General features: G+C 41.7%; 1 protein-coding gene across 8 annotated transcripts in view; it reads right to left on the bottom strand.

The window, feature by feature from the left end:
* Positions 1 to 1,992: 1,992 nt before the first annotated feature.
* DOCK4 (dedicator of cytokinesis 4) overlaps positions 1,993 to 26,633 on the bottom strand; it is a 247,223-nt gene continuing 222,582 nt past the window's right edge. For 2 of the 8 annotated variants that reach the window (XM_083399227.1, XM_083399229.1), the window contains 15 exons: positions 26,423 to 26,564; positions 25,206 to 25,372; positions 22,591 to 22,677; positions 20,359 to 20,535; positions 19,125 to 19,208; positions 17,295 to 17,414; positions 16,860 to 16,981; positions 15,804 to 15,924; positions 13,373 to 13,454; positions 13,056 to 13,165; positions 11,967 to 12,134; positions 9,362 to 9,434; positions 8,629 to 8,742; positions 6,171 to 6,232; positions 1,993 to 5,294 (listed from right to left, as the gene is read on the bottom strand). In XM_083399227.1, the coding sequence (XP_083255353.1) occupies positions 4,869 to 5,294; positions 6,171 to 6,232; positions 8,629 to 8,742; positions 9,362 to 9,434; positions 11,967 to 12,134; positions 13,056 to 13,165; positions 13,373 to 13,454; positions 15,804 to 15,924; positions 16,860 to 16,981; positions 17,295 to 17,414; positions 19,125 to 19,208; positions 20,359 to 20,535; positions 22,591 to 22,677; positions 25,206 to 25,372; positions 26,423 to 26,564 (2,055 nt within the window). In that variant the 3' untranslated portion in view covers positions 1,993 to 4,868. The remainder of the gene's footprint in view (positions 5,295 to 6,170; positions 6,233 to 8,628; positions 8,743 to 9,361; positions 9,435 to 11,966; positions 12,135 to 13,055; positions 13,166 to 13,372; positions 13,455 to 15,803; positions 15,925 to 16,859; positions 16,982 to 17,294; positions 17,415 to 19,124; positions 19,209 to 20,358; positions 20,536 to 22,590; positions 22,678 to 25,205; positions 25,373 to 26,422; positions 26,565 to 26,633) is intronic. The other 6 variants (XM_083399228.1, XM_083399230.1, XM_083399233.1 and 3 more) reach the window with 3 other exon arrangements.

Below are 26,633 nucleotides of genomic sequence, written 5' to 3'. Positions count from 1 at the left end.
TGTAAACTTACGTTTGATGCATAACACTCATTAGGGTTGGATCTACACAGATTTAAAGAACACCAAGAAAAAAATTATAAAACTATTAATGCATATTTCCATGGACAGCGTCCCCTGGTGTAAATTTCATAACACACTTTAATGTTATACTGTACTGTAATTGACCTGTGTAGCTGAGTCCTATGTGTTGTGACAGCATTCGCCAGATTTTAGACACTTGGTTAAACATAGGTGTTGTTTACTGTATAGTCATTTCTTGAAAATCTAACAAAAATGTCAAAAAAGGTACAAAAATGATACGAGGAGAATTCTGTCGCTTCTCACCAGCATTAGCAAGAGCACTATCTATATACCGTATTTTTCGCTCTATAACATGCACCCAACCGTAACACGCACATAGTTTTTAGAGGAGGAAAACAAGAAAAAAAATATTCTAAACGAAACAGTGGATGTATGATTTTTGTGGTTCACGCTGTGGCCACAGACATGTGATCTGACGGTGAGTTTGGGGTAGCCCAATGCAAAAATCCTGAGGATCTATGTGGATCCATGCTTTGTAACCACGTTTTTGCACCACTGCGGCCCCAGGCAACAGTGGGTGCATGATTTTTTTGGTGCAAGCTGTAGCCATGGACATGCTATGTGATCTGATGGTGAATTTGGGGTGACCCAATGCAAAAATCCTGAGGATCCATGTGGATCTCTGCTTTGTAACCAGGCTCTCTGTCCTTCTCTTCTCCCCACTCAATGGCTCTTCTCCCGCTTTGCTGTTTCAAAGCGAGCAAAGCGAGTCACGGAGGAGGGAAGGAAGGGGAACCATGGATCCTCTGCTCACGACTGCAGCAGATCCCCCCGCTATCCGTAGGCATTCGCTCCATAACACGCACAGACATTTCCCCTTACTTTCTAGGAGGAAAAAAGTGAGTGTTATGGAGCAAAAAATACAGTACTTTTTATCAGTGGTGTTGTGCAAGAAGAACAGAGTACATGAATCACAGAGCAGGAGTGCTACTATCTGCTGAAAGAGAAGGATAATTGATAGATCTTCCCCTTGCTCTGGCAACTGAATTTGACAATAACAAGTCTTTCAAGTATTACTGTTGTTCGTGACATATTAGCACAGAGGAAGTCAGAGATTTGGAAAAAAATAATTAGTGGAAGCTGAATCATTCTTTTCTTGATGGGGACTATACTTCATGTTAGGAGTTTAAATGAAAATGCTTCTTTTGCAAGAGTGTTCACATTAAAAAAAGAGAAAAAGTAAATAAAGCTAAAGGCTGCATTGCAGATGGCTGCAAACACAGATGGAAATTAATAGTTAAGGCTCCATGTGTTTTGCAAAATTAACCTATGTAGTAAAAGCACCACTGAGTTCAATGGAGCTTATCCATTTAACTATGCAGAGGATTCTTGCAGTCATGCCATGCGACTAATCAGAGACACAACTGGTCTGTCTCCCCACTGAAATCCGAAAAGCTGCCGGTGCTTTAGGGTTGTCCTTGAGAACCTGGCTGCGAGAGCTGTCATGATCAGTTCTTGCACTTTGCTACTGGAAACCCACCACAACAGCCCTGCTTTTCATACTGACATTTTTGCCACATGCCTCCCTGCTATTAAAAAAGACATGCTATGGCCGGATATGATGGGGCCTGCATTCTAGCGATGAAATATGATGATGAGATGGATAGAAAAGTATGATCTGCCCACAATAGACACACCTGCTAGGACAAAGATCTTTTGTTCCCTAGAGCAACTATGCATTTAATGGCCAATCAAATTATATTCTTTAAAAGCTCCCAGCAAATGTGTGAAAGCTATTATAGAGTTGAGTCGGCAGGGGCAGGGCAGACAAAGGAGACACGATCAGCAAAGAGATTGGTTCATTTTTCTCTCTCCTTTAAAACCAAAAATGAAGTTAGATCAAATACAGGATCTGAAACTTTAATTCCATGGCAAACTGATTTACAAACTCAGCACTCAGCAGAAAACAAATTGTACAATAAAGATCAATCAATTTTATTGTGTATTTACGGTTCTTCAGCAACCAGTATAACCATCTGTAAACAGAAACTACATTAAAAGTTTTGCTGTCAAGCAGACGTCAGTAATACGTGCACATGAGTAAAAATTTTGCTTACTGCCAAATATGTTTTAAAAACGGACTTGAGGAGCAAATAACACTGATTCAGACTATGCTGAAGGACCAGGCAACACACTGATTCAGCTCTATGTATAAGATGGGAGAGGGATAAAAGTAGGTCTGTTATCCAGTTTGTGACACTTTATTTAAATTACAATACCTTTTCCTTTTTTTAAAAAAAAAACAGCATAAATATGTAAGCTAACAGCTTCAAAATTCTGGTTATGCAGACATGAAAATGTTATGATAAGCGAGAGCTAGTTCAAGAAATCTCAGGACTTCAAAATCAGCAACGTACAAAGCTAAAATTCATATGCTCCTTTTCCAGTTATAAACACTTTTGCTAAACATAGATATTTCAACATATATTAATATATTTTTTCTGACATTCAAAGTTGTAGAGTCAATATGGCAGAATTATTGTTAAAAGCACATATGTACAAATATTTTCCCCGTGCCCCACCCTTACATAAAGTATTTGGCATAATTATAACAATCTTACTGCATACACAACTGTCTGGTTTTTCTTTTTCACATAGTTGTACTCCTTATTAAAATTAACCAGTTATGTACAAAAATACTCGAACATTTATTATAGAAAACCTCTATAGCTACCATTAACAGCATATACCTGCTGAAGGTTTCGTTGAGGGAATATAAAAAGTGGTCACCATGTTGCAGAGTTAAGCTATCAACAAAGCAAACTGTTAAATCAACACACACACACACACACTTCCCAACAAAACAGGGAGATAACTTTTGAACGGTATGATTGAAAAATACAGATCATACGTATCGGTTGTCAAACAGATGTTGCAAACAGTACATAAAATGGGATGGGTAGTGGAGAGGAGATAGAAAAATTGCTTATACAAGGTGATTTAATCTGTGGTCCTAGAACTGAGTACGAAATTTCAAACGGATCTATAGGAGCTTTCGAGTGAAATGCCACCTAGAACGTCATCCGGCAAGAGTAAGGGCACTTCAACACAGAATGTTCTGCAGGGACTTGGGCTGCGATCCGGAATGTCTATTTGCAGACAAGTGTTTCTGTTTTACTCACTGAGGGGTCCGTTTTCCTTTTTTCAGACCACAGTTCCTCACCCTCCTGAGGCTCCCTCGTGTTTTGGGAGTGGAATGTACAGCAATAGAATGGAAAGGCGGCCCAGCTTTGGGGAGACTGGAATGTGCTGTGGGTTTTTTTGGGAGTGCAGACCTTGCGCAAAGTGTCTCCACTCTGAGCAGCGTCCTTTGCTTGTCAGGACAGATTTCCAAAGGCCATTTCGCCAGTTGCACTTGGGTAGAGATACTGCGATGATTTTAAATGGCACACGTTTGCAATCGCTTGCAGCTGCTTCCTTTTTCATATATAAAATACACAGAAGCAGGGAAATGTCGAGTCTCCCACTTCTGTGCATTTTGAATGCCTTTTCAAACAATGTGGCATGTCACCAATTTTGCCCTCTCTCTACAAGAGGACCGATTGTGGCATGAGAAGCTGCCCTGTTTGGAATGAACATGAACTATGGAGGAGTCTACACAGCTGGTTGTCAGGAACTGAGCAAGGGGTGAGGGACTTGTAGGGAAAGGTACCCGCCTTTACCCAGGTGTTTCCTAAGCTTTCTGTTGTACAGTGCAGTATGCAGTCTGGAGGCTTAAAGGCTGCCAAATGGGCAAGATGGTTGATTGGGAGAAAGAAAGAAAAAAATAAAAAAATTCACTATTAAAGCCTGAATCCTGATTTATAGTTCTGATGTTTCACCCTGCAATTATTTTTCAGGAACGCTTATTTGCACCCAGTTGTTTTCTTTGCATTTACTAATTTTACAGCTCTGACAACGGCCATTTCAGATCACAATGAAAAGGACACAGTCATTTGAGATACTAGAACACTTCAAAGGTTAGTTCCCTCCTCTGAAAACACACAATTTTTAATGTGCAGGCGAAAATTCTACAACCGGTTGTCCATGGGAATTTTTTTTTATCAGCAGCTATAGGGAATTATGAAGTAAATTGGAAAATGCAGGCCATGTTGACAGATCTTTGCCAAAGTGCTGAAAATGTCATTTTTTAAAAAGTATGAAAATGTATATACATATGCTTTACAAAATGTGCCAAAAGAAAGTAACCCCAAACAAAGTGTTTTGTTTCATGAACTCAGCAACAACAATATCCTCATGATTTTCCAATGCAATTATAAGCACTTGACCCATAATCACTTTTGTTCATGTACATGTATTAATAAACAGGTTCAAAAGTGGTAAGGGAACATTCTCCAAAATGTTCACAAAAAGTAGAAATGAAACTATCCTGTTACAGGAACATGCCTTGGTTTTATATATTAAGTTTAAATCATATTATTCCGCATGCTCTAAGAAGTACAGGGAATTACATTAAAGGAAGTTGTGGAGGGGAATTATAGTTTCACTTAAAGTATTTTGGGGGGGAAATGAGCTTCAGATTCAAACTGGTATGCATCCATGTCTGCTGTACCTAATATTAACGAAATCATTTCAATCCTGTTTCTTGCAATTATCTGGCATTCTAGGTTAGTACTTTTCATTTGCCAAAAATACGCAACATAATATTAAGCAGTTAAAAAAAAGAAAAAAAGAAAACGACTGGAAAGAATATTTGTGAAAAATATTAAAGTGCCTATGTTAGATGTGTGTGGGGGTTTTTTTTCCACTTAAGTCATTACAAAAAAAATGACCCTCTCTTTAAAAAGTTATAACTGAGACACTTTCCGCGGAAGAGGCCTGGGCCGAGGGACCTGTTCAGTTCTCTTGCTACTGTTTTCCAGATTGTTTGGTCGGACCAGCAGGGGTTTGGGTGGCAGAGCTGGCGGATCCGTAGGGATGGGGATGGAAAGACTGTGAGGTAGCGGGACAGGGCGCCTCAGTGTCCGCTCATAAACGCTGTAAGGTGGCGGAGTCTTGCTCTCTTTTCTCACGGGCTCTTCGGACATGTTGCAGTTAGAAATAGGTACTGGGTGCTCCATGACTTGAGTTTCAAAGCCGGACGTCTCAGACGTGCTACACCGACTGAGGGAGGAGATGCCACTGCTGTAACTTCCAGACAAGACTGGGGAGTTGGAAATGAGTCCCGAGGAATGGTAGTCCACAGGAGATGGAGTAAACGATTGTATTGAACCCTGGGTAAAAAGAAAAGGAATCAGTCGCCCACCACCACCACCACCAAAAAAAAAAAAAAAAAAGAGGAGGTAGAGGAGGAAAGTATTTCTCTGAAGAAAACATGCTAAATTATGGATAAATGTTCCTTCGCAACAAGTTCTGGGTTCCGTGTGATATGGCACACTGAAATTATGCCCCTACCAGAAACGCAGGGCAGTTTTCTCATTTTGCACCTTCAAAACCAGAAGCTGAGCAGAGCTCTTGTTTATCACTACGTGCCCATTCACTACCAATGCTATAAAAGCCTCTAGAATTAATGGTAGCACTGTGCCCTCTAATGCCAGATATGAGTACTTTCACAACAAATCTGTAGACTGTTAATGCTGAATCTGCTTCCCAGAATTAAACCTTTTGACTTTTCAGATCTCAGAAACAGGCAGTGGCAATACAAGATAGGAGAAGCAATTCTGTATAACAATTGCCACTGCATAAATCTTTCAAGAGAAGTAACCGTTTTTGTAGGCATTGGGTATAAAATAAAAACACATGAGTTGTTCTGTGTTCACTCCAGCTTAAGGCCGCTGTCATCTGAAAGCATAGGACCAACTTGCTGCTACAGACACTGGCACTGTCATATCAAAAAATAAACTATATGCTTATTTTATTTATTTATTGCCTCATAACCTAACCCCTCTAAGCTGTTTTGATAAAAAGGAAACATGAATGTGCTGGTTTCAGGGGCTAAGCTTTTATGATATGAGTTACCCTCAAAACATTAAGATTCTGAAGGCAATATGCATGTCAGAAGATGTGTCAATATTACAAGGAGAAAAGAAAACCATCGTATTGTAAACAGGAAGAAACACAAAATAGTTCAAATTCCATTTAGCCACTACCTTCATTGGTGATCTTCCAGCAGGAGAAGGGGAAACTGAGGTTAGGTGTCGAGGTGATGCTGCTAAAAAAAGGGACAATTTAACAGATTTGAGAATTCAATTGTAATGAGAATAATAATGAAGCTTAAAATGGACATTATATCAAAGCTTACACACATGCATGGACACTAAGATAAAAACTTGGTGAATTATGACAGTGTTTGGGGGGGGTGTTTTTTGCTCCCCTGTTTTCCTCATTTTGTGCTATTTTTTCCCTTTTTTAGCCGCTTTTATCTTACTGACAGAATGATATAGTATGTATTTATTTATGTATAAGTGTTGCTTGATAATATGATGGCCAGTCATTATAGTCCACATTCATCATTTACTTTCCTTTAAAAACAAACCTAGGCTTTGTGCTCAGACTCCCATGGAAGCAACTCCACAATGAAAGGATCTTGCCCCCCGCCTCCATTACCATAAAAGTCAGCAACCCACAGTTCTTGCTTTTCACCTTTGCAGCTCCAGACAGAGAGCACTGACAGAACTTTTCAAGCCAGGGGTTTCTCTGATCTGCAAAAGCCTTCTATGAACGGAGGAAAACACTTCCTCTTATTTCCCCCTCTCCAGTTGCACGGAGGACTCATAAAATACCGTATTTTTTGCTCTACAGGATGCACTTTTTCCCCTCCAAAAATGAAGGGGAAATGTGTGTGCGTCCTATGGAGCAAATGCAGGGGGGGGGCAGGCAGGAAAAGCCCCCAAAAGCTGCACACAAGCTCCGCGCGGCTCTTGCGAGCTTTTCTCGTAGAAAAGCCCACAGGAGCCGCGTGCTCCTTAAAGGGTGCGCGGCTCCTGTGGGCTTTTGCGGGAGGTGAAAGTACTGCCATAGCCCCACGACCCTCTCCCGGCTGAGAGGTGGCGCGCGGCTAAAGAGGCTGCTGCCATAGCCGCGCGCCACCTCACCAGCCTAGAGAGGTGACGCACAGCTATGGCAGCAGCCTCTTTAGTAGCACGCCACTTCACCAGCCGGGAGAGCGTGTGCGGGGCTAAAGAAGCTTCCAAGGTAGCCGCCTGAAGGCGACTGAATGCACCTTGAACGGCACCTTGTTTTAGAGGGGGAAAACAAGGGGGGGATTCTCCCCCTCTCTGCGCAGCGCCTCCTGCCGCTTCGCTGAAGGGGCACTAGGCAGAGAGGGGGAGAATTTTTTGTGTGTGTTCTCCCCCCTCTAAAACAAGGTGCGTCCTATCGTCCAGTGCGTCCTTTAGAGCAAAAAATACAGTATCTCTTCAGGCTGGAGGCACCAGGCTATCTCCAATAGCAACACAACATAAGCAACACAATTGTGTGTGCGTGTGTGGACAAACAGGTGGTTGAAAAAGAGCAGGCAGCGGCAAGAAATATGGGACCCATTGCAAAAACAAAAAACTAGCCTGCAGGCCCTCTGGCAACATCCCTGTGCCTGTTTCCCACCTTCCTAGTCCCTTCCAGGTCCTTGAAAAATAACCTCTTCCCAATCTGCTTGCCTTGTCCCTCTTCAAGCCATCTATTGCTCTACTGGGCTGGGAACATTTGGCAGCTGGCTACCATGATCTCTTCTCATGGCGGGTGTCCTAGCTATGCAGCTCCTGGACCTACTCATCCTGGTTTCTCAGATGAAACCTGAGCTGAATTTAGCCTGTGGCAGACCATTCCCTTGCCTGGGACTAGATAATGTTAACAGAGAAATCTGAGGGCTCCCTTGGACAGAAACCAAGGAAACCAGCCAGGAATACCAGAGCAAAACAGCAGCCAGTAGGCTTGGTCTTTATTGAAGACTGTAGCGACAGCACTCCCACCTGCCACAAGGTGGAACAAGATGGAAGCCCCAAACAAAAGAGCCCCCAAACTTTTATTAGCTGCTAATCCCCATGTTACACCCCCCCCAAAAAAATACATCACTCATACACATGAAAGGGGAGGTCTGGTGGCAGTAATCTGAGCATCCTGGACCCTGCCCCATGATTCTCCTTGCACTCCACCAAACACCCATCATGTGTAACAAAAATATATATTTACATTTCCCTGTTTCCCAGCCAAGTTAATCACACCCATTTGTCTTCATCTGGGTTTGTTATTTGTGGAAGGGCTACCTGTCTAGCACTCAGGTATCAGGATGCCAGGGATGATCACTCAGGCAGAGGGGCTGCTGAGTAGCTGAGCTCACATGTCTATATGAATTTCTGAAGTTTTCCCAGTGAGCCAGTACATAGATACATTTATCTATACATTTGGTATTGTGCAAGCCAAGGCCCTTTGAATAGATAGGAAGAAACTGTGATGAAGTGTTTTGTGGGGACAAATCACAAAAGTCACAAAAGGGATTGTGCTGATTTTGGTAGTGGGCTGCATGTGCATGATATCTGCTGGAGGGGCACCCCCCCCAACCTATACATAAATTCCTGCAACAATAAGAACAGTTGTGATGTATCCACATACCAGTTTGCGTGGGGCGTGGAGGCACAGGAGGAGACATAAGCTTTGCACTCTCTGACATGTTCCTGGCTTCCTTCCCACTGTCCAAGCTCCAGCTGCTGGGAGTGCTGTTTACAGCTGGATAAAGATGACAAAAATCAGCATTGGTCTTCTAAGCTGTCAAAAGTTAAACTACATATAAGCCAGTTTTTCAAAGTTGGCTACAAATTCTCGATTCAGGCCCCTCGAGTGAATTTACTTAACTAGTTTCTGTAGCCTCCAGGTTAAGGGTTATCTTTCAAGGACAGGGGTTTAGGCCTCTTCTGCCTGAATCTACTGAGGAAGCCATTGTTTTACATTTTATGTAGACTCACTATTTCGTCTCACTGAACACCACTGTGGTATTTAACTGCAATATGTATAGTACTGAATGCAAAATTGATTACAACTGTGTATATATCCATAAGGTAGTATCTGAATAAATCATGCTTACTAAATCAATAAAAATCAATCCATTAGCTTATAATCATGACTAAGTTACAGTAAGTCCTTTATTTCAATGGGTCTCCTATGAAGATGACTAAATGGGGTGTCACCCATTATATATATTATATTACACTGTAACGCTACATTGTATATTATTTCTGCTGGACAACTTTTTATTATTGTGCATTGCTTTACTTTTTTCTTATGAGAGCCACCACAGATATTTTACAGAAAGGTGAGATATGAACGTCAAAATAATTAAAATGCTTACCTTTCTCAGGACCAGACAAATTAGGATCGCTTCGGGGCAAAGCACCATCTCCAATGTGATTGAACAAAATTCTCTAAAAAATCACAACATTTTTATGACAGCATTTTTATTAAACCTTTACATGTTTTTTATTAAACCTTTATATGTTTGCAAATATAAAATTAAATTTGGGAATAAATTATCTTTTAAAAAAACTCAGACTAAAGCACGATTGATATGAATTTTCTTTAATTATGAGTCCTAAGAGGACAGCTATAGAAGACAAAAAACAGAGTAATTTAATTTAAATACGAAGTACAAAAACAAAGGTCAGCTCTTTCTGTATTGAAAAACAAGGGATAATTAATCTGCAGAAGGGCTATGAATTGAACAGTGAAAAAATAAGGCATTCCCGAGGCTTGCTTTTTTTAAACCAGTGGAAGCTAAAATGCTTCAGATAACGTTCAAATTCAATTGCAGAAACTCTTGAGATCTTAAAAAATATGAAAAGAGCTTCCTGATTTTGGGGGGGATGGTCCTGCCTCTACTTAATAAAATATATATCTGATATAATCTGGGATAATCCTATTCATACAACCACACTTGACTCACGTGTAATACACCATTTTTCTAACCACCCAATGATACTGGGATTTTCTTAAGGACAGTTAGTAAAGAATATATTATATAATAATTATTATATGTCATTAAGAACTAGTTAGCAAAAGTCAACTGGATGAATTTTACAATCTCCTTTGATAGTTTGATAATAATTCAGATACAGTCATCAGATAAACCATTTAGACTAAGTTTGTGAAGGCAACAAAGCAGAGTTTATTCTAGAATATAAAGTAACATCATTTAGTCAATGGTACCTATACAAAAAATCCCAAGGCAGTTCCCACATCTCCCTCCAGGGGCAATTACTGATTATATAGAAGAAGTGAGGCAAAGATGTTCAAATGAAGTCTGAGTGAAGGTATGCACTTAAATTGAAGACTATAAAGTAGATTTAGATGTTTATATAGAAATAACATTAGCAGGTCCTGAAAGAGCTAGTGAAAAGGAAGAAAGCACCCATAAGGTCATTGGATGTGAATGCTAAACTACCACTAATTTCCAATTTACAATGCAAGAGCCTAAATACTGGTTAAGCAAATGGGTCAAAATCAAGGTTAGCAAATGCAACATTTGCAAGAGCTTCGGATCTTTTCTGTGGGAGAGTATACAGGGACCAGTCAAGGAACCAAAGTCACTGATAGATTAGCAGAAGCAAACTCATAAGACAAGAACTGCCAGATATCCAAGGCAAACAATACATGAACGAGAACAGGGAATCGTGGGGTACTTGCGAAGAAAGAAAAGGGGGAAAAGTGTGGCAACTACAATGAAGCTGGAGCAGGCAGTAAGAGTATGCAAAGCTTTATCACTAGAAACATCGACATGCAGACACGTCAATTAGAAGATGGAGAATAAGCATGACAGGTCATGACAGCGCAGCCAAACAGCCATATTCTCAGGAAACGATCAGACCGCCTTTCTGACCAGCCAAATGTGTCAGCAACTCGGTCTAACAGGCCAGCCTGTGAATTTGTTAAAAATGGGCAAATCTGAGTAGCGGCGGTAAAATATGGAAATAGTTTGACTATAGCCCATGTTGTACCACCATCGCGTCCCATATTTACTAAATTCACCCCTTACAAAAACGAGGCACGTCGTTACCAAATAATGATTTTGTCCTGGTGTTGTGACATAGGGAAGTACAGCAAAAGGCAAGCAGCGTGGAAAGGAACCATACAAATGGGCAGATTCCTGATCAGCCACCCTGAGCATGAAGAAAGCTAGAATGATTGACTTGTCGCCCAAGTCTGGTCACCGCTGTCAAGTGCTCTTAGTGATGTTTCTATGGTCTGAAATGCATTACTGAAACTTCCAGGTCTGTTGTTTTTATTCTCTCAATATCCAGTGCTTTCTCTTATGTGGGTAAAAAAGGACCCATTAGGTCCAGTCGTGGCCGACTCTGGGGTTGCGGCGCTCATCTCGCTTTATTGGCCGAGGGAGCCAGCGTACAGCTTCCGGGTCATGTGGCCAGCATGACTAAGCCACTTCTGGCGAACCAGAGCAGCACACAGAAACGCTGTTTACCTTCCCGCCAGAGCGGTACCTATTTATCTATTTGCACTTTGAGGTGCTTTCGAACTGCTAGGTTGGCAGGAGCAGGGACCGAGCAACGGGAGCTCACCCCGTCGTGGGGATTCGAACCGCTGACCTTCTGATTGGCAAGTCCTAGGCTCTGTGGTTTAACCCACAGTGCCACCCGCGTCCCTTCTTATGTGGGTAGGTGGACCCAATTCTGAATGTGAGGCTACAGGGGAACTGCTATTGCCTCCAGCAATCACTTGGTGAACTGTGACAAAGCAGTAGGCCATTTCTCCCACCCCATATCCATGTCTCTAGTGATAGCCCAGAAGTCCCTTCTATGGTGATGTTCTATAGCACAGGGCCACCACAAGAAAATGTCCTTCTCTTTGATTTAATTTAAAGAGGTGACAGAGAAAAGGAACTGCTTGAGTCGTTATCTGCATAATGTTTGCATGAGAAATAGGTGGGTTTTTTTTCTACTTACCCTGTCGGGGGCTACACAGGTTGTTGACAGATTGTGAGACTTCCCTGTCAGGTAAGCCTCTGGGTGAGCAGATACTGGGCATATGTGCTCCTCAGGCTCCTTTGGTGAATCTCGGATGCATCGCGGAATAGAGGCCTCATTCCACTTGGCAAAGCAAGGGTTTGCAGGCTGGGAGCAAAAATGGTACAGTTCTTTCTTTGTGGCATGCACCAAAAGCCACTTCAACACAAGAACATTCCTCCAGGGGCCCATTTCCTGCCCTGGCTGCTCCAGCAGATGATAGAAAAGTTTAGGCTGATTCAAAAATAATGTTTGCTGTCGCTGAGTAAATGTCAGCTACAATGGCAACCAGCAAGTCATAACAAGACTAGAGGAGATCACATTATAGAACGACAAGAGGAACTATTAAGCAAGAGCTTCCTATCGGAGAAAATGAATTACAAAGACCTAAGGGACGTTCGTTTCTGAAGATCCTTTGAAACTGCAATAATGTTCTACCAACAGAGCCAAAACTCCACAAATCATAGGAAACCTGCTCCAAGGTTTCCCCAAGTCTCAGCATGAGAACTACGTTGTTAATAGCATGGTGTGGTGATGGAATGGTCTACAGAGGTTTTCAAGAAATATGCCAAGGGTAAATGTGATCGTTAAAAAGAATGGCTGTCAATTATAAATCGCATTATGTAAATGGAAAACGGTAGGTACTTTGACCTTATGTTACAAGAACTTCCTATGTAAAGGAGTCTGCCCTGCTTTAAATGATAAAACAGTGACACTAAAGGAGAAAACAAAAACAAAAATCCTGGGCTTTCTTCATTCACAACACTTCTCTGCTATTCTTCAAGAAACTGCCATAATGAATCAAGCTAAGAAATTTAGGAGCTGAATTATTACTTACCCTAAAAGTAAACATCTAAGCATTATCATCTGATGAGGAAGATCAACAATGCTCAAAAGATCTACTGTATCTTTTACATGCACAAAAAGTAACCTGTTTGAATTCGGTAGGTAGGTCAATATCATTTCTGCCCCGCAGAAGCTCACATGAGGGGCGACTGCCCTGTCAAAGTCACCCTTAGCAATGCCTACCTGTGAAGACTCAGCAGGATTTGGGTAAATGGCACTACAAGGCCTCTCCCTTGGAGACAAACAAGAATTTTCTCTGGAATGTTTAAGCTTGTCAGACAACAGAGGCGAGCCTGGAACAAAAGAGAAACCTGCAGAATCAGTACAGTTCTCCTGTTTGGTGTATTATTCTGGTGAGGCCACAATGGACAGAGACTCTACAGTGTCTTGCCTCGCACTGCAGAACTGCAAATGGTGTGATCGAGAAATGGGTTGCATTAAAATCATTTAGTAGTGCCCAGAAAGCTTCCGGAAGGAACTTTAGGTAATGAAGCACTAACCTCTGGCACTGGATGGAGCAGAGCTGGTCACATTAGGTGAAGCTGAATGAGTGGAACTCAGGCTTGAGGTAGATGGACTTGGCTGGAAATACAAGAGTCACAATATCTCAATGTCCTCATCATGTGACATGATGATAAACAGGTGAACAACAACATGATCTGATTCATGGTATGGTAGATTATGGAGAGGCTCAACATACAGGATCCAAGGCTTGACTTATTTAACAAATGATAAATTGCAGCAAATATATGATTGGGTGTTAAGCTGGTGACTGATGGTGCAATCCTGTGCATGTTTACTGAGAAGGTTTCAAAGGGATGTACCCAAATGTACTTGGTTGCAGCTGAAATTCACTTCTCATCCCCAAACCATAACCTCATCTTTTTGCACCGTTTATTGCCTTTACAAACCATACAGTAAACCTAGTAACTTTGTGTGTCAGGATTAACAGTGAGCCTTTTTTGTGTGATAGGAAGGAACATGGAAAGGCAGCAAACAATCAGAAACATTAACAAATGTACTCAACCTTTAAAGAATATTTTATTTAATAGAAAAAATATTCTCATCTTGCACTTGCCACCCTAAATAAAACTAGCAAATTGGTCCATAATAAAATACTAAAAATGAAAAAATGTGTTTTTGAATGTTATCCATAGAAAATTATTTCTGGTTGCTAAACTGATCACCCTTGGGATCCTTTCCAACTCTATGATCCCTTTGTTTTCTTATGCCCATTCCACTTCTCCAAGGGGTACAGCCCTTACCCGGCTTTAGTCTCCTTTGGAAGTTCACTGGAGACTCGTGGCCTAGTTAAATATTTGAATTTATTTACCAAATACTGTACACAGGTTGAGTACAAGTGATGCACAGCTTCAACACTCAAACACCCGAAAGTTCACTACTTCCACACCAGATAGCCAGAAAAAGCAGCTTTCACACCAAAATGTTGCTAGGTTACAGGGATGTGCAAAAGTTGTGGATGGACTCTGAATCATGAACTGAAGTGGGGTTACTTCAGAAAGATTTGAGGGTTGCCCAAGTGAGAGAAAGATCCCTGAACCAAAGTGGGGATCTTTGAAGTACTTTGGAGAGTCAGATTTATTTATTTATTTATTTTTAAAAAAGATGAACAACATTCCTCTAAAAACTGAAACGTCTCTCCCCATATTTACCGTACAAGAAAAACGCCAGGGTGGAGAGAGGGATACGACCTGTTTTGTGACTGATCTATTTTGAAGGAATTGTTAACCAAGGTTCTCCAGTCTCCGTGTTTTGGGAAGGGGTGTTGATGGAATGGATTGTGTCTGTGCCAGCTTTGCATTTATCTTAATACATTTATCTGTATCAAGAACTAATGGCTAAAAAAATCCTGCTGAAATACATCACTAGAATATCCTGAGCTATCAACACTCCTTTGTCAGCTCCAAGACTCTGTCCAGGTATTGCCTCAGAATAATCACAGAAATCTGATAGGAAACCTATAAGAATATCTTCTCTTAAAAGTGGAATATGAGGGCAAATAATCTCCAAAGAGACCCGGAACTATGTGTGACAATATTTTAAATGGCTCTGCAGTTTGTTGTCATGGATTAACATGGCTTATCACACCACTCCCAATGAAGAGAGTAAAGGTAAAGGGACCCCTGACCATTAGGTCCAGTTTTGACCGACTCTGGGGTTGCGGTGCTCATCTCGCTTTATTGGCCAAGGGAGCCAGCGTACAGCTTCCGGGTCATGTGGCCAGCATGACTAAGCCGCTTCTTAAGCCGTTTACCTTCCCGCTGGAGTAGTACCGATTTATCTACTTGCACTTTGACGTGCTTTCGAACTGTTAGGTTGGCAGGATCAGGGACTGAGCAATGGGAGCTCACCCTGTTGCGGGGATTCGAACCGCAACCTTCTGATCGGCAAACCCTAGGCTCTGTGGTTTAACCCACAGCGCCACCCGCATCCCACAATGAAGAGAGTACAGTAAGACCAAACCTTGATGCTAATATATTTAAGATCCTCTTCTTGAATATGGAGTCTGCATGACAAAGGGCAGTTGGAGACTGAACCTTGTGGGCTTCACCATTAAGTGAAGAACAGCTTTTCCAAAGGCAGAGCTAGAGCTTTCCCCCCAGCACTTACTGAATGATTAGTCTTTCTTTGTCAGGATTATAAAATAAAAAGGGTATTTTAAATCAATAAATCAATATTTATATTGCAACAGGGATTGATAGTTTCCAGCTTTATTTCTAATCCTGAGCTGATTAAATTGGATGTGCTAGAAGTGCAAATAAAAATAATGAAATAAATCTTGTAGCATCCTCAGCATCTGCTGTTTCCCTCCGTAACCCTTCAAAATAGTACCCCCAACCTCCCAAAACTAGAAAAGTCCTCAGAAAGATATAAACTGATCCAGTTGTAAACGAAGGGAACATTTTGTACCTGCATGTTGAAAACCTCATCGGAGCTTTCAGACTGTCCAGTTATATTGCTGACCTCTGCAGAGGCTTGAGAGGACAATGATGAGGAAGAGTATCTGTTGACAGCTGGGTAAGTTAAGGGGCTGTTACAAAGAAGAAAACAAGTTTTCATTCACTCTGATCCTTTATCAGTTTGTCATATAGCGCGCGCGCGCACACACACACACACACACACATATCATACAACTAAGCCACACGACCTCCCCCCCCCCCAAAAAAAAATAATAATCCTGGAAACTGTAGTTTGTTAAAGGTGCTAGGAATTGCAGCTCTGTAAGGGGTGAACTGCAACTCACACGATACTTTGAGGGAAGCCATGTGCTTTAAACGTACGGTGTGTACTCAACCAATGTGTCAGCACTCAAGACTGCTTTTCCGCATGTTGGTATTGGACTTTAATGCGGATCCACATATTCTTTAGGATGGTTTTTTAAAAACACAAAAAACCACAACTGACCATGAGAATGTTGTGGGTCAATAACAGCAGCTCATGCTACAGTAGAGAAAGGAGGGAACCTACAGGCCTCCAGGTGTTGTTGGACTACATTTCCCATAATCCCTAGCCACTGGCAATCCTGCCTGGGCCTGGTGGACTCCAAGAGGACATGGGAGGCCTTCAGGTTCCCCAGCCGTATCATAGAGCAGGGTTTCCCAAACTTGGGTCTCCAGCTGTTTTTAGACTACAGCTGCCATCACCCCTGACCACTGGTCCTGCCAGCTAGGGATAATGAGTGTTGCCCTAGAGTGTTGCAAAACTGTAGGACTAATGGGATTATCCAATTTGTGCCCTAAAACAGTTTCTCCGTTACTTCAAGCTTTCTGCCCTCCATTACAAATGCCTGCCCAACTTTATTTTTATGAACACCTTTAAATGAAGGAATCACTATAACCTCCCTTGGCAGCTGGTGTTGTTATTATTTTTTTCTATTTCAAGATTCTCCAACTTTGGTGAGCATTTGTCCACTTGTATAAACATGTACAAATATTGGAAACACGGAACTCCACTTTTTCCACTGACCTGCGTCTGGGAATCACTCTGACACCATCTGGACTCATAGAAACTGGGATTGAATTTCTAGAGATGCGGGGGCTTCCGTTCGGAAAGTGAATTGGACTGGCCTGGATGCATGCAGCAAATTCCTAAGTATACATTTAAATTTAAAATATTAGGGATCAGGATAATTTTTTTAAGGGCATACTTTGCTGTTTTGAAGACAACTTTTATATATGGCAAGTATCTTGTAAAAAAAAAGAATATATAAACTATAAACTAAGGAAATTAGATTTTTCTTTTTTAATGCCCCCCCTTCCACAGTATGCATTTTTCTTTGAAACAGGAAGGTATAAATTACAGTGATGCAATATAGACCTACAACCAGAAGATGTCACTGTCTGTTGCTTAATAAATATACTATGTACAACCTAAGGGCCTTTCATCATGAATTGCACATACCTGTATTCCCAAACTTGATTTCATCACAAAGAACTGATCCACTAGTTTTTTATGTAAAGGTCTCATATCTTGAGGGACAAACTTCTCATGCACAGCTAAGCCAAATTCCAGAATCTGGGCCTTCACACAACAAAGGGAGAATGATTATTAGTATTTGTCCTCATATGTATCTTTGCTATGACAGCAATTTCTAATCATGTACAGTATCGTCAAATCTTGGGTGAGTACCTCCTTCCCTCAGCCTGGGCATTGAAAATGGGTCGAGGATGGGTATTCCAGCATGACAATGACCCAAAACACACGGCCAAAGCAACAAAGGCGTGGCTCAAGAAGAAGCACATTAAGGTCCTGGAGTGGCCTAGCCAGTCTCCAGACCTTAATCCCATTGAAAATCTGTGGAGGGAGCTGAAGGTTCGAGTAGCTACACATCAACCTCGAAATCTTACTGACTTGGAGAGGATCTGCAAAGAGGAGTGGGACAAAATACCTCCTGAGATGTGTGCAAACCTGGTGGCCCCATACAAGAAACGTCTTTCTCTGTAATTGCCAACAAGGGTTTTGCCACCAATTACTAAGTCATCTTTTGCATAGGGATCAAATACTTATTTCACTCATTATAATGCACATCAATCGCTGACTTTTGTCTTCTGGGTTTCTGGGGGGTTTTCCTGTTGTTATTCTGTCTCTCGCAGCTACAATAAACCTACCATTAAAATTATGGACTGGTCATTTCTTTGTCAGAGGGCAAACGGGCAAATTTAGCAGGGGATCAAATATTTCCTCCCCCCTCCAAACTCCATAATTGGTACTGTCAACTATTCAGGCAACTATGAAGCTAAGGAAGTTCAGATGCCATGATATTATGTAAGGTGACCATTATTTATGGTGACTTGGGTAAACCACAGTGAACTCTCCCTCCTCATTTCTCCATCCTTATAGCTATGAAGAAATTGGAATATTTCGCTTCCATTTTTTAATGAAGCATAGCTTTATTAACCACCATAAACTATGACTAATTTTAACTATGGTTTGTTGAAACAAGCCAGCTTCATAACTCACTGCTGGATTCCGATAAAATCCCAAGCTGTAGTTAATCAAAAGGAGAAGCAAAAACTCCTGTTTCCTTCTCATGACTACGCTGGAGGAAGTCACTGTGACTTGCTCCCATCACAATAAACTATGGCTTATGCCCAAACCAACACGCTGTTGGATACGGAATAACATAGTTCTGCATACATAGATCTTTGCCACTACACCAAGAGCAATCCTTGTGGGCTGCTGGAGCCAGCTGTATGCATATGGCATACATTTCAAAAGCTATTCCAAGAAATTAAATCCCGCTGGAAATATGGACGTTTAAAGGGCAGTGAACTGCAAAAGACATAGCTGCTAGACTGCCTAATTCATCTCCAGTTTTAAGGAGACTCAGAATTAATACCGCAAAGTAATCTTAAGATTTAAAAAAAACCACCCTTGTCTCTGATCCCCTTCATTCCCTGTTTTAAGCCAGATGGAATCCTTCCTACAGTACATTTCAAGCAGCATATTATTAAAATATATGCAGACAGTCACGTGGCAAAGTTCTGCCTGTCACCCACTCTTCAGTTTAGGCTGCTCTGCCGAAAACAAGAGAAATAGCAGTTTTAAAAGATCAGAGGGATGATGTTAACAACACTTAGCTTGCTCACTCGCCCTTAGCATTGCCATCTGAACATCAGTTCTACAAATCCCAGAGCCCTCTGAAAAGCAGAATGTTGCCTTGTTGTGCTTTTTCCTGGGTTCATGTCAATTTCAACAGACAGCACATGGCTTGCTTGGGTTCCCCTTTACCTGCTCAAGCATAAGTTCCCTCAAGCATGCGATCTTCTCTCCATCCTCTGGGTGGTTCAAGATATATTCCTTCACAAAGAATGCCTGAGCAGAATAGAATTGTAGCACAGGGTCTACATGTTAGTTCAAAGTACATCGTGTTTACAAGAGTCTCCACCCAAACCCAGTCCTCCTGACAGCAGCCTGCCATCTCCTTAAACTGCATTTCAGCTCAAAAGAGCAATGCAGGTTCACGGTCAGTTCATTTCAACGGTAATACATGTTTGCAAGGTATTATTGTTACCGTGCTGTGACTCACTCACTTCTACATCTAACGGTGCATAAGCAGCTGCCTGTCACCTGAAACCAAGGTTCTCTGATGAACATTGCCTTAATAAAATGTGCCAATTTCCATTCCGTGTTAATCAGCATGTCTGCAAAACCAAGGAAGGATCCTGCAGCACTTTAAAGTTGAACACATTTATTATGGCACAAGGTTTTGTGGTTTTAATAAATTGCTGGTAACTGTCATATGGGTTGCATCCAACTGAGTTTTTCTTAGAGCAGGCACATTGAATTTAATGGTCTTGATGTATCTATTTATTTCAATAGGACTTCTCTGAGTATGACTGTTTATCTAGATCAGGGGTAGGCAACCTAAGGCCCGTGGGCCGGATACGGCCCAATCACCTTCTCAATCCGGCCCACGGACGGTCTGGAAATCAGCGTGTTTTTACATGAGTAGAATGTGTCCTTTTATTTAAAATGCTTCTCTGGGTTATTTGTGGGGGCTGCCTGGTGTTTTTACATGAGTAGAATGTATGCTTTTATTTAAAATGCATCCCTGGGTTATTTGTGGGGCATAGGAATTCATTCAATTCCCCCCCCCCCAATATATATATATATAAATATATATAGATAGATAGATAGATAGATAGATAGATAGATAGATAGATAGTCTGGCTCACCACATGGTCTGATGGATGATGGACCAGCCCACAGGTGAAAAAGGTTGCTGATCCCTGATCTAGATACAGTCCCCAAGTACTGGGATTGTATCTGGGAAGAAGGGCTGGATAAAATGGTGATAAATGCTATCTCAGCCTACATAGTCAATCAGATTTCTAAACAGTCCCAATTAGTGTGACAGATAGGATTAAGTTAAATATTATTATATAGCTAAGTAAGGTGGAGCAGAGGGGTTTTAAATAAGAATACACCTTAACCCCCAGCACTTTAGGTAAGAAGGACGTACCTCTTGGTACCTGGTGACTCCACCGTTCACCGCTGCATCAATGACCCCGTTCAGACACATTGTGAGGGGGTTGATGTTCTGCATCTGTCGAGTCTGACACTGACTGATCAGTGTCCTCAGCTGTTGGTTTTTATTTTCCAGCACTTCAATAGCATTCTCCAAGGGGCTCATTTCCACCTGAAAACCATCAACAGCAACGCATCTGCTTATTTGACACAGACTTAGCAGCTCCTTTGCAACTGCCGACAGCTTTGACAACCTCATCTCTGATGTGCTATTCTGACTGAAGAGAAATTAAGTGCCACCCCACTTCCAAGTGATGTTCTGGAAAGCTTGAGGATATGTAGAGTGTCGGGTGAAATCTGTGACCAAACTTACAAGAGGTGTTAAAGCTACTATATAGTGCTATTTATTTAGCCCTGCACCTCAGCTAAAAGCAGCATGGAAGAGTTATCATAACTATACATGCCATGTATTTGTTGTAGTGGTTTAGAACTAAATCTTTATACGCAATGACTATAGCTATAAGATTTCTATATTTACATTTCTGTTAAATGCACTTGGTTAATGTTTATTCACATTCAGAAATAATTATATAACAATCTCTTTATTTCTCCCTCTCTCTGTCTCTTTCATGGGGATGAGCTTCTATCCAGTTTTAGCAGTTCCCAGGATATGGTCCCAGAGCATTATGTACCCAAGGCAGATATGACCACCATTTTGCTTAAATTAAGCAGATCTGATCAGTACCTACATGGGAGACCTTCTGGGGACCACATTTATGTCATTTTGGGTTTGATGGGTGAAGAGGAGTGGAATATAAATGGAAGAAAAGAAATAATTTCTGCACTGAGTTCGTTCACACCATACCATACCATACCATACCATTTCATTTGCTATTTGTTATTATCTTACTAATTTAATTTACAATAGTGCCAGAGGGGGATGGTCAACTAGATAGGAGGGTTAATTTTATTTGGCCAGCAAATAAACCAATCTAATTTGCACTGAGTGGACTAATACACAGACTGGAAAGCACTTTTCTGTTTGTAAGACTTGGTTTTTTTCTTTTAAAATTATGCTAAAAAGTGGGGGTTGTCTTATACATGGATAGTGCATAGGGTAGACATTTAACTGGTTGCTACCATGGCAGTCAGCGACTATTGGGTGTGGTATTGGATCCTGCATCAAAGGCTGGTGTTGATTGGCTGATGTTGTGGCAATTGGGTGGGCAATTTGCAGCTTCTGGTGGCAAGGGGTCAGAGAAGCGAATTTAGCACCGCATGCAGGGCAGCGATTTTTTGGGGGGGAACCCAAAAAAGCTCAACAACCCTGTGCAAGCCCCCCAAAAATCTCAACAACTCTGAGGCCTCCCCCCCCCATTTTCTTAAATTTGAGTTCCCAAATATAGGGGGTGTCATATACATGGGGGCGTCTTATACACTGAAAAATACGGTAATTGTTCTTCAGATTTTCCTCTTTGAATTGTTGTCACATAGTTCTTTGCTCACAAATGTGCCTAAAGCATATATTCTTTGAGATAAAATGCATTTGCACTGATATAAAATACGCATCTAAACACTTATCCTGTGAGGAATAATAATAATAATAATAATAATAATAATAAACCTTTATTGTCACTACACCACCTGTGTGCAGTGAAATTAAACGAGCCCCCACCCCAATACATTCAGTCTTGTTCCCGCTCTGTGTGCTTGTCAGAAGTCAATTACACCACTATTTTTTCCCATTCAGCAGCCTAACAGCCACGGATAAAAACTGTTCTTTAACCTGTTGGTGCGGCTGACTATACTTCTGTATCTCCTGCCTGAAAGAAGTGCTGGCCAGGGTGTGAGTCATCCCTAAGAATTTTCCTCGCTCTCCTGAGGGAGCGGTCTCCTGCGATGCCATCTAGCAAACTCAGAGGACAGCCCATGATGTCCTGTGCTGTATTCACCACCCTCTGTAAGGACTTCCTGTCCGTGGCTGTCAAACCAGCATACCACACTGTTATACAGTATGAAAGGACACTTTCTATTGTGGCCCGGTAGAAGGAGATCATCAATACCGATGAAAGTAACTTGTTTTTTAAATAATAAATAAATCACAGATGAATATAGAAACCGGACAGAATTAACACGTACAAAATTTGCATGGAGGGGCTATAGACTGATACATCTGTCACTATGGTCAGGACCCAAAATGACGAGGGTAAATTCAATCCATACTCACTACTTCGCGTTTCTCCACTTCAAACCAACGTGAAATCCCAGGCAAGCTCTGCACCAAGATCAGTGAGGTTCTCTCGACCCACAAACTCTGAAACAAAGGAACGTTAATTACACAGCAGCCCAAATTCCTTACCCGCTATTCTGGAGTGGGTGTGGGTGGAGGACAGGTGCTACCCTACCCAGCCTGGACCTAAATCTGCTGGTCTCTGCTGCCAGCAGAGGAGCCCCGCCAACAAGGGGCACTCCAAAGCATCAGCCCAAGTGGTGGGCAGAAGAGACCACGGGTGGTTCCCCTGCCAGAAACAGCCAGCAGAACCCTCCACCCCACCCCAAAAAATGGGTTGGGGAAGTACAGGGCTGGGCCAGCACAGGATATGCTGGATCCTGAAGTAGATCTGCTACCGCAGCACATGATGGCAGTGGGCCTGATTCAGACCTCTCTATTGCACCCAGTCTGGAAGGTGACATAGCATTTCCCCCTTGGCCCTTCCTTTCTACCTGTGCAGCATGAATAGAAAAGGACGAAGGTGGTGCTGTGGGTTAAACCACAGAGACTAGGACTTGCCGATCAGAAGGTTGGCGGTTCGAATCCCCACGATGGGGTGAGCTCCCATTGCTCAGTCCCTGCTCCTGCCAACCTAGCAGTTCGAAAGCACGTCAAAGTGCAAGTAGATAAATAGGTACCGCTCCGGCAGGAAGGTAAACGGCATTTCCATGTGCTGCTCTGGTTCGCCAGAAGCGGCTTGGTCATGCTGGCCACATGACCTGGAAGATGTACGCTGGCTCCCTCGGGCGAGATGAGCGCTGCAACTCCAGAGTCAGTCACAACTGGACCTAATGGTCAGGGGTCCCTTTACCTTTACTTTACATCAGTGACTCCATTAAACTCTGTCACCGCTAGCCAGGGGATTGGGTTTTTCTCTTCTTAATCAGACTGCTTCCATTAGCAGCACTAATCCCATTCAGGGGTGGGTCTCCTTTTACTGAATTTGTTGCCACTTCACAGCATATTAGTTTCCCATCCACAGGTCAACCGACATACGTAGAGAAACTAACACCCTAAAGTCCTCTACAATTTAGGTCCAACCATCAGACAATCGGAAGAATGTGCACGATTCTTTTCAAGTTTATCTAGGCAAATATTGCAACAGGAGCTTTGCTGAGACATGGTATAGGAAAGGGGTATAAAACAAGGCTCTCGCTTCTTATACTAAGAGGAGGAGGACCTGAAGAGTATTGAACTAGAGCCTGGGAAAACAGGGGTTAAATCCCCACTCAGCCCTGGAAATTGGTCAGGAGTCAAAATCCTCATATGGCCATGAAGCTGACTGGGTGATCTTAGGCCAGTCACCAACCTTCCTCACAAGATTGAAATGGAGCTGAAGTGGGCAGCCATATACTCCACCTCAAGCTCCTTGGAGAAAAGTTAGAATATAAATGCAAAAACAAATTGATAATAGGTTTTTTCGCCCAGAATAAATTGATAATAGGTAATTTTAATAATAACAATAGGTCATTGATAATAGGTAATTGATAATAAGCATTGCAAGGACAGAGGTAACTGATAATAGGTAATTGATAAATAAATCAATAGGGTTTTCCCCCCCAGAAGTATGTAGGAAGAGAAAATATTCAGCCAATGTTATCTGGTCTGCATTTATTTCATAAAATTTTATATATTGTTTGACTGTAAACAGTAAACAAAAAAGAACCCTCAAAGCAGTTTATAGAAAGTTATCCTTGGATTCTCATCAGTAATTGATGCAAACCAAAAAATATGATGGGAAGTTTATATTTATGAGTGAAAAATCTCACACCGGATACAATGCAGGGGGGTGGGGAGTTCTGTATACCAAGGAGGCTTTGAATTTGAACACATACACACACACATAGGGGGCATCTCAAAAGGCAACTGTTGGGGTTTTTTAAAGCCACATGCAAGATGTCCATAAACATTAATTTCAGAAAAGCCCACAACTATAAATTTTTCTTTCATCCACAATCAACCTACGAGTCATCCTCATCCCTCCACCACTGCTTTTCTCCTAATAGCCAACCCATCCCCACCAAATGGAACATCAAATTTCAGGGAAAATTGGATAATAATAACAACCAGAAATCCACAGACCAAAATGAAAAGAAAGAAAAAGAGGAAAGAGCAGGAGGAGGAAATAAAACAAATGGAACCCCAGCCATACAAAGTTGAAATCAATTGTTGTACATTTTCCAATAAACTAACGGTTTTGATAAACTTGAAATAGCTCAAGGAATCCCTGTCAAATATTTTGAAACTTTTCCAGAGTTTCTAAATAGGTTATTCTCTCTTTTGCAGCTATGTCAATTAGACATAAATCTCCAGGCCTCACTGCCTTCCAGAACAGCAGGATTAATTATCTGGTGACAATTGCTGCACAGTACAAACCAATATTTCTGATATTTGTTTAGCCTCATATCTGTGGTATGTACTCTGGAAGTACGTGGGCAGAGTATGAAATGGCCTATGTAGCGCCATGAGAATTGGGGCCAACGCTTCATTCCAGAAAGGCGGTAGGAATTAAAAACAACCTGAGCATGCCCAACCAATTAAAATCAACCAGAACCGAGGAAACATCATACCTTGAATTCATTGTCCTTGTCTTTGGTCCCTTTGTGGAATGGCCTATCATATCGGAATCGCCAGATGTGATTCACTTTATAAAAACTTTTGATGTTATCTGGAATGCCTTCTCTTTGCAGCACTTCCTGGCTTTCTGGAATTGGTGTCACGGCATAAATTTGCAGGTCTATGTGTAACGTGTTAAGGTCAAGGCCAACTTTCCAACCAGCAAAGCTAAACAGATGACCCTTTTCACTAGAAGGAAGGACTCTATAGTACAAACGAAGGTTCGTACAAACGATACGTATTTGCCATTTGAAAACAAAATATAAACGTTGAGCCCTTATTATGATATCAGAAGCTTCCACCACAAGCCCTCACCCACTTTCCATTCCAAAATTTACCTAATGACAGTGGAGAATGCTCACAATGGAAACGTTTGCAATGAGTCCTAGTGTTTTGTGGTCACCAGGTAGCACAGGAAATATAGTTCCCATGGTTTTTGTTTAAAACCCCACCCAGATTCATGAAATGGGTAATGATATCAGTGGAATCAAGTGTGACTTCCTGTTAATAAAGACTTATAGGAATCCCACGATTCTTCGCAGTCTAGCGCACAAGCAACATAATGAAATAACAGATATTCATAGCTGTGAGTATTCTAGTTTGCAAAAGCTTAGATAGGGTCCACAAACAGCGGCACCATGGATTTTTAAATATAACACCACAACTGGGACAACAAAATGGTGCCATGTGGAGTGCTTCTCTCCAGCGTCTCAGTCAACCAGACACAACTTCTTTCAGGATATGCTATTCCATTCCCCTTCCCCAAAATATAATTATGCAGCCACTGAGCATGTTTGGTCCCATCAGGCTATGGGAGGGCTGCCCCTTTAGTTTTGCGCTCCTAAATACCTCTCTCTTGTTTCTCTGTCTTGCTCTGTCTTGGCAACATAACTAATAGAAAAAATGTTCATTTCATCTTCACCAATGCTAACGGTGGTTTTCCTTTGATTACACCAAGGGGTAGGGGGAGCATGCATGCTAATAATGAACAGGTGATCTAACTGCTAGTATATGTCATTTCATTATTTCCATAGTTTTGTCAGAAAAAGCCATCCTTTGCACCGGCACTGCTAAAGTGGGCTTTTGGAGGAATTTCATTCATTTCAACCATGCTACAGGTGAAACTGTGTGCATTAAGGCAGGCAAACTGTACTGTCAACCGAGTGGATACACTGTGCTTCTGCTTGAAAGATGGTTTCATCGGGTTGATTGGCATGTTGCATAGCAATGGCATGTGGAAACTCGTTCAGCATCCGCTGTTGAAAAGCCTCCAAACGCTCATAGTCATGCCCTCGGCAAACAAATTCTTTGTTCTGGGAGGAATAAAAGCAAAGTGAGTTACGTGAAAACAGCAACAACAAAAAAGAGGCTACCATTAGCCA

Source organism: Podarcis tiliguerta, assembly GCF_965153285.1.
Source record: "Podarcis tiliguerta genome assembly, chromosome: 10".
NCBI classification, from domain to species: domain Eukaryota; kingdom Metazoa; phylum Chordata; class Lepidosauria; order Squamata; family Lacertidae; genus Podarcis; species Podarcis tiliguerta.
Note: the sequence above shows the minus strand (reverse complement) of the source record. Positions and strands in the feature narration are given on the sequence as shown.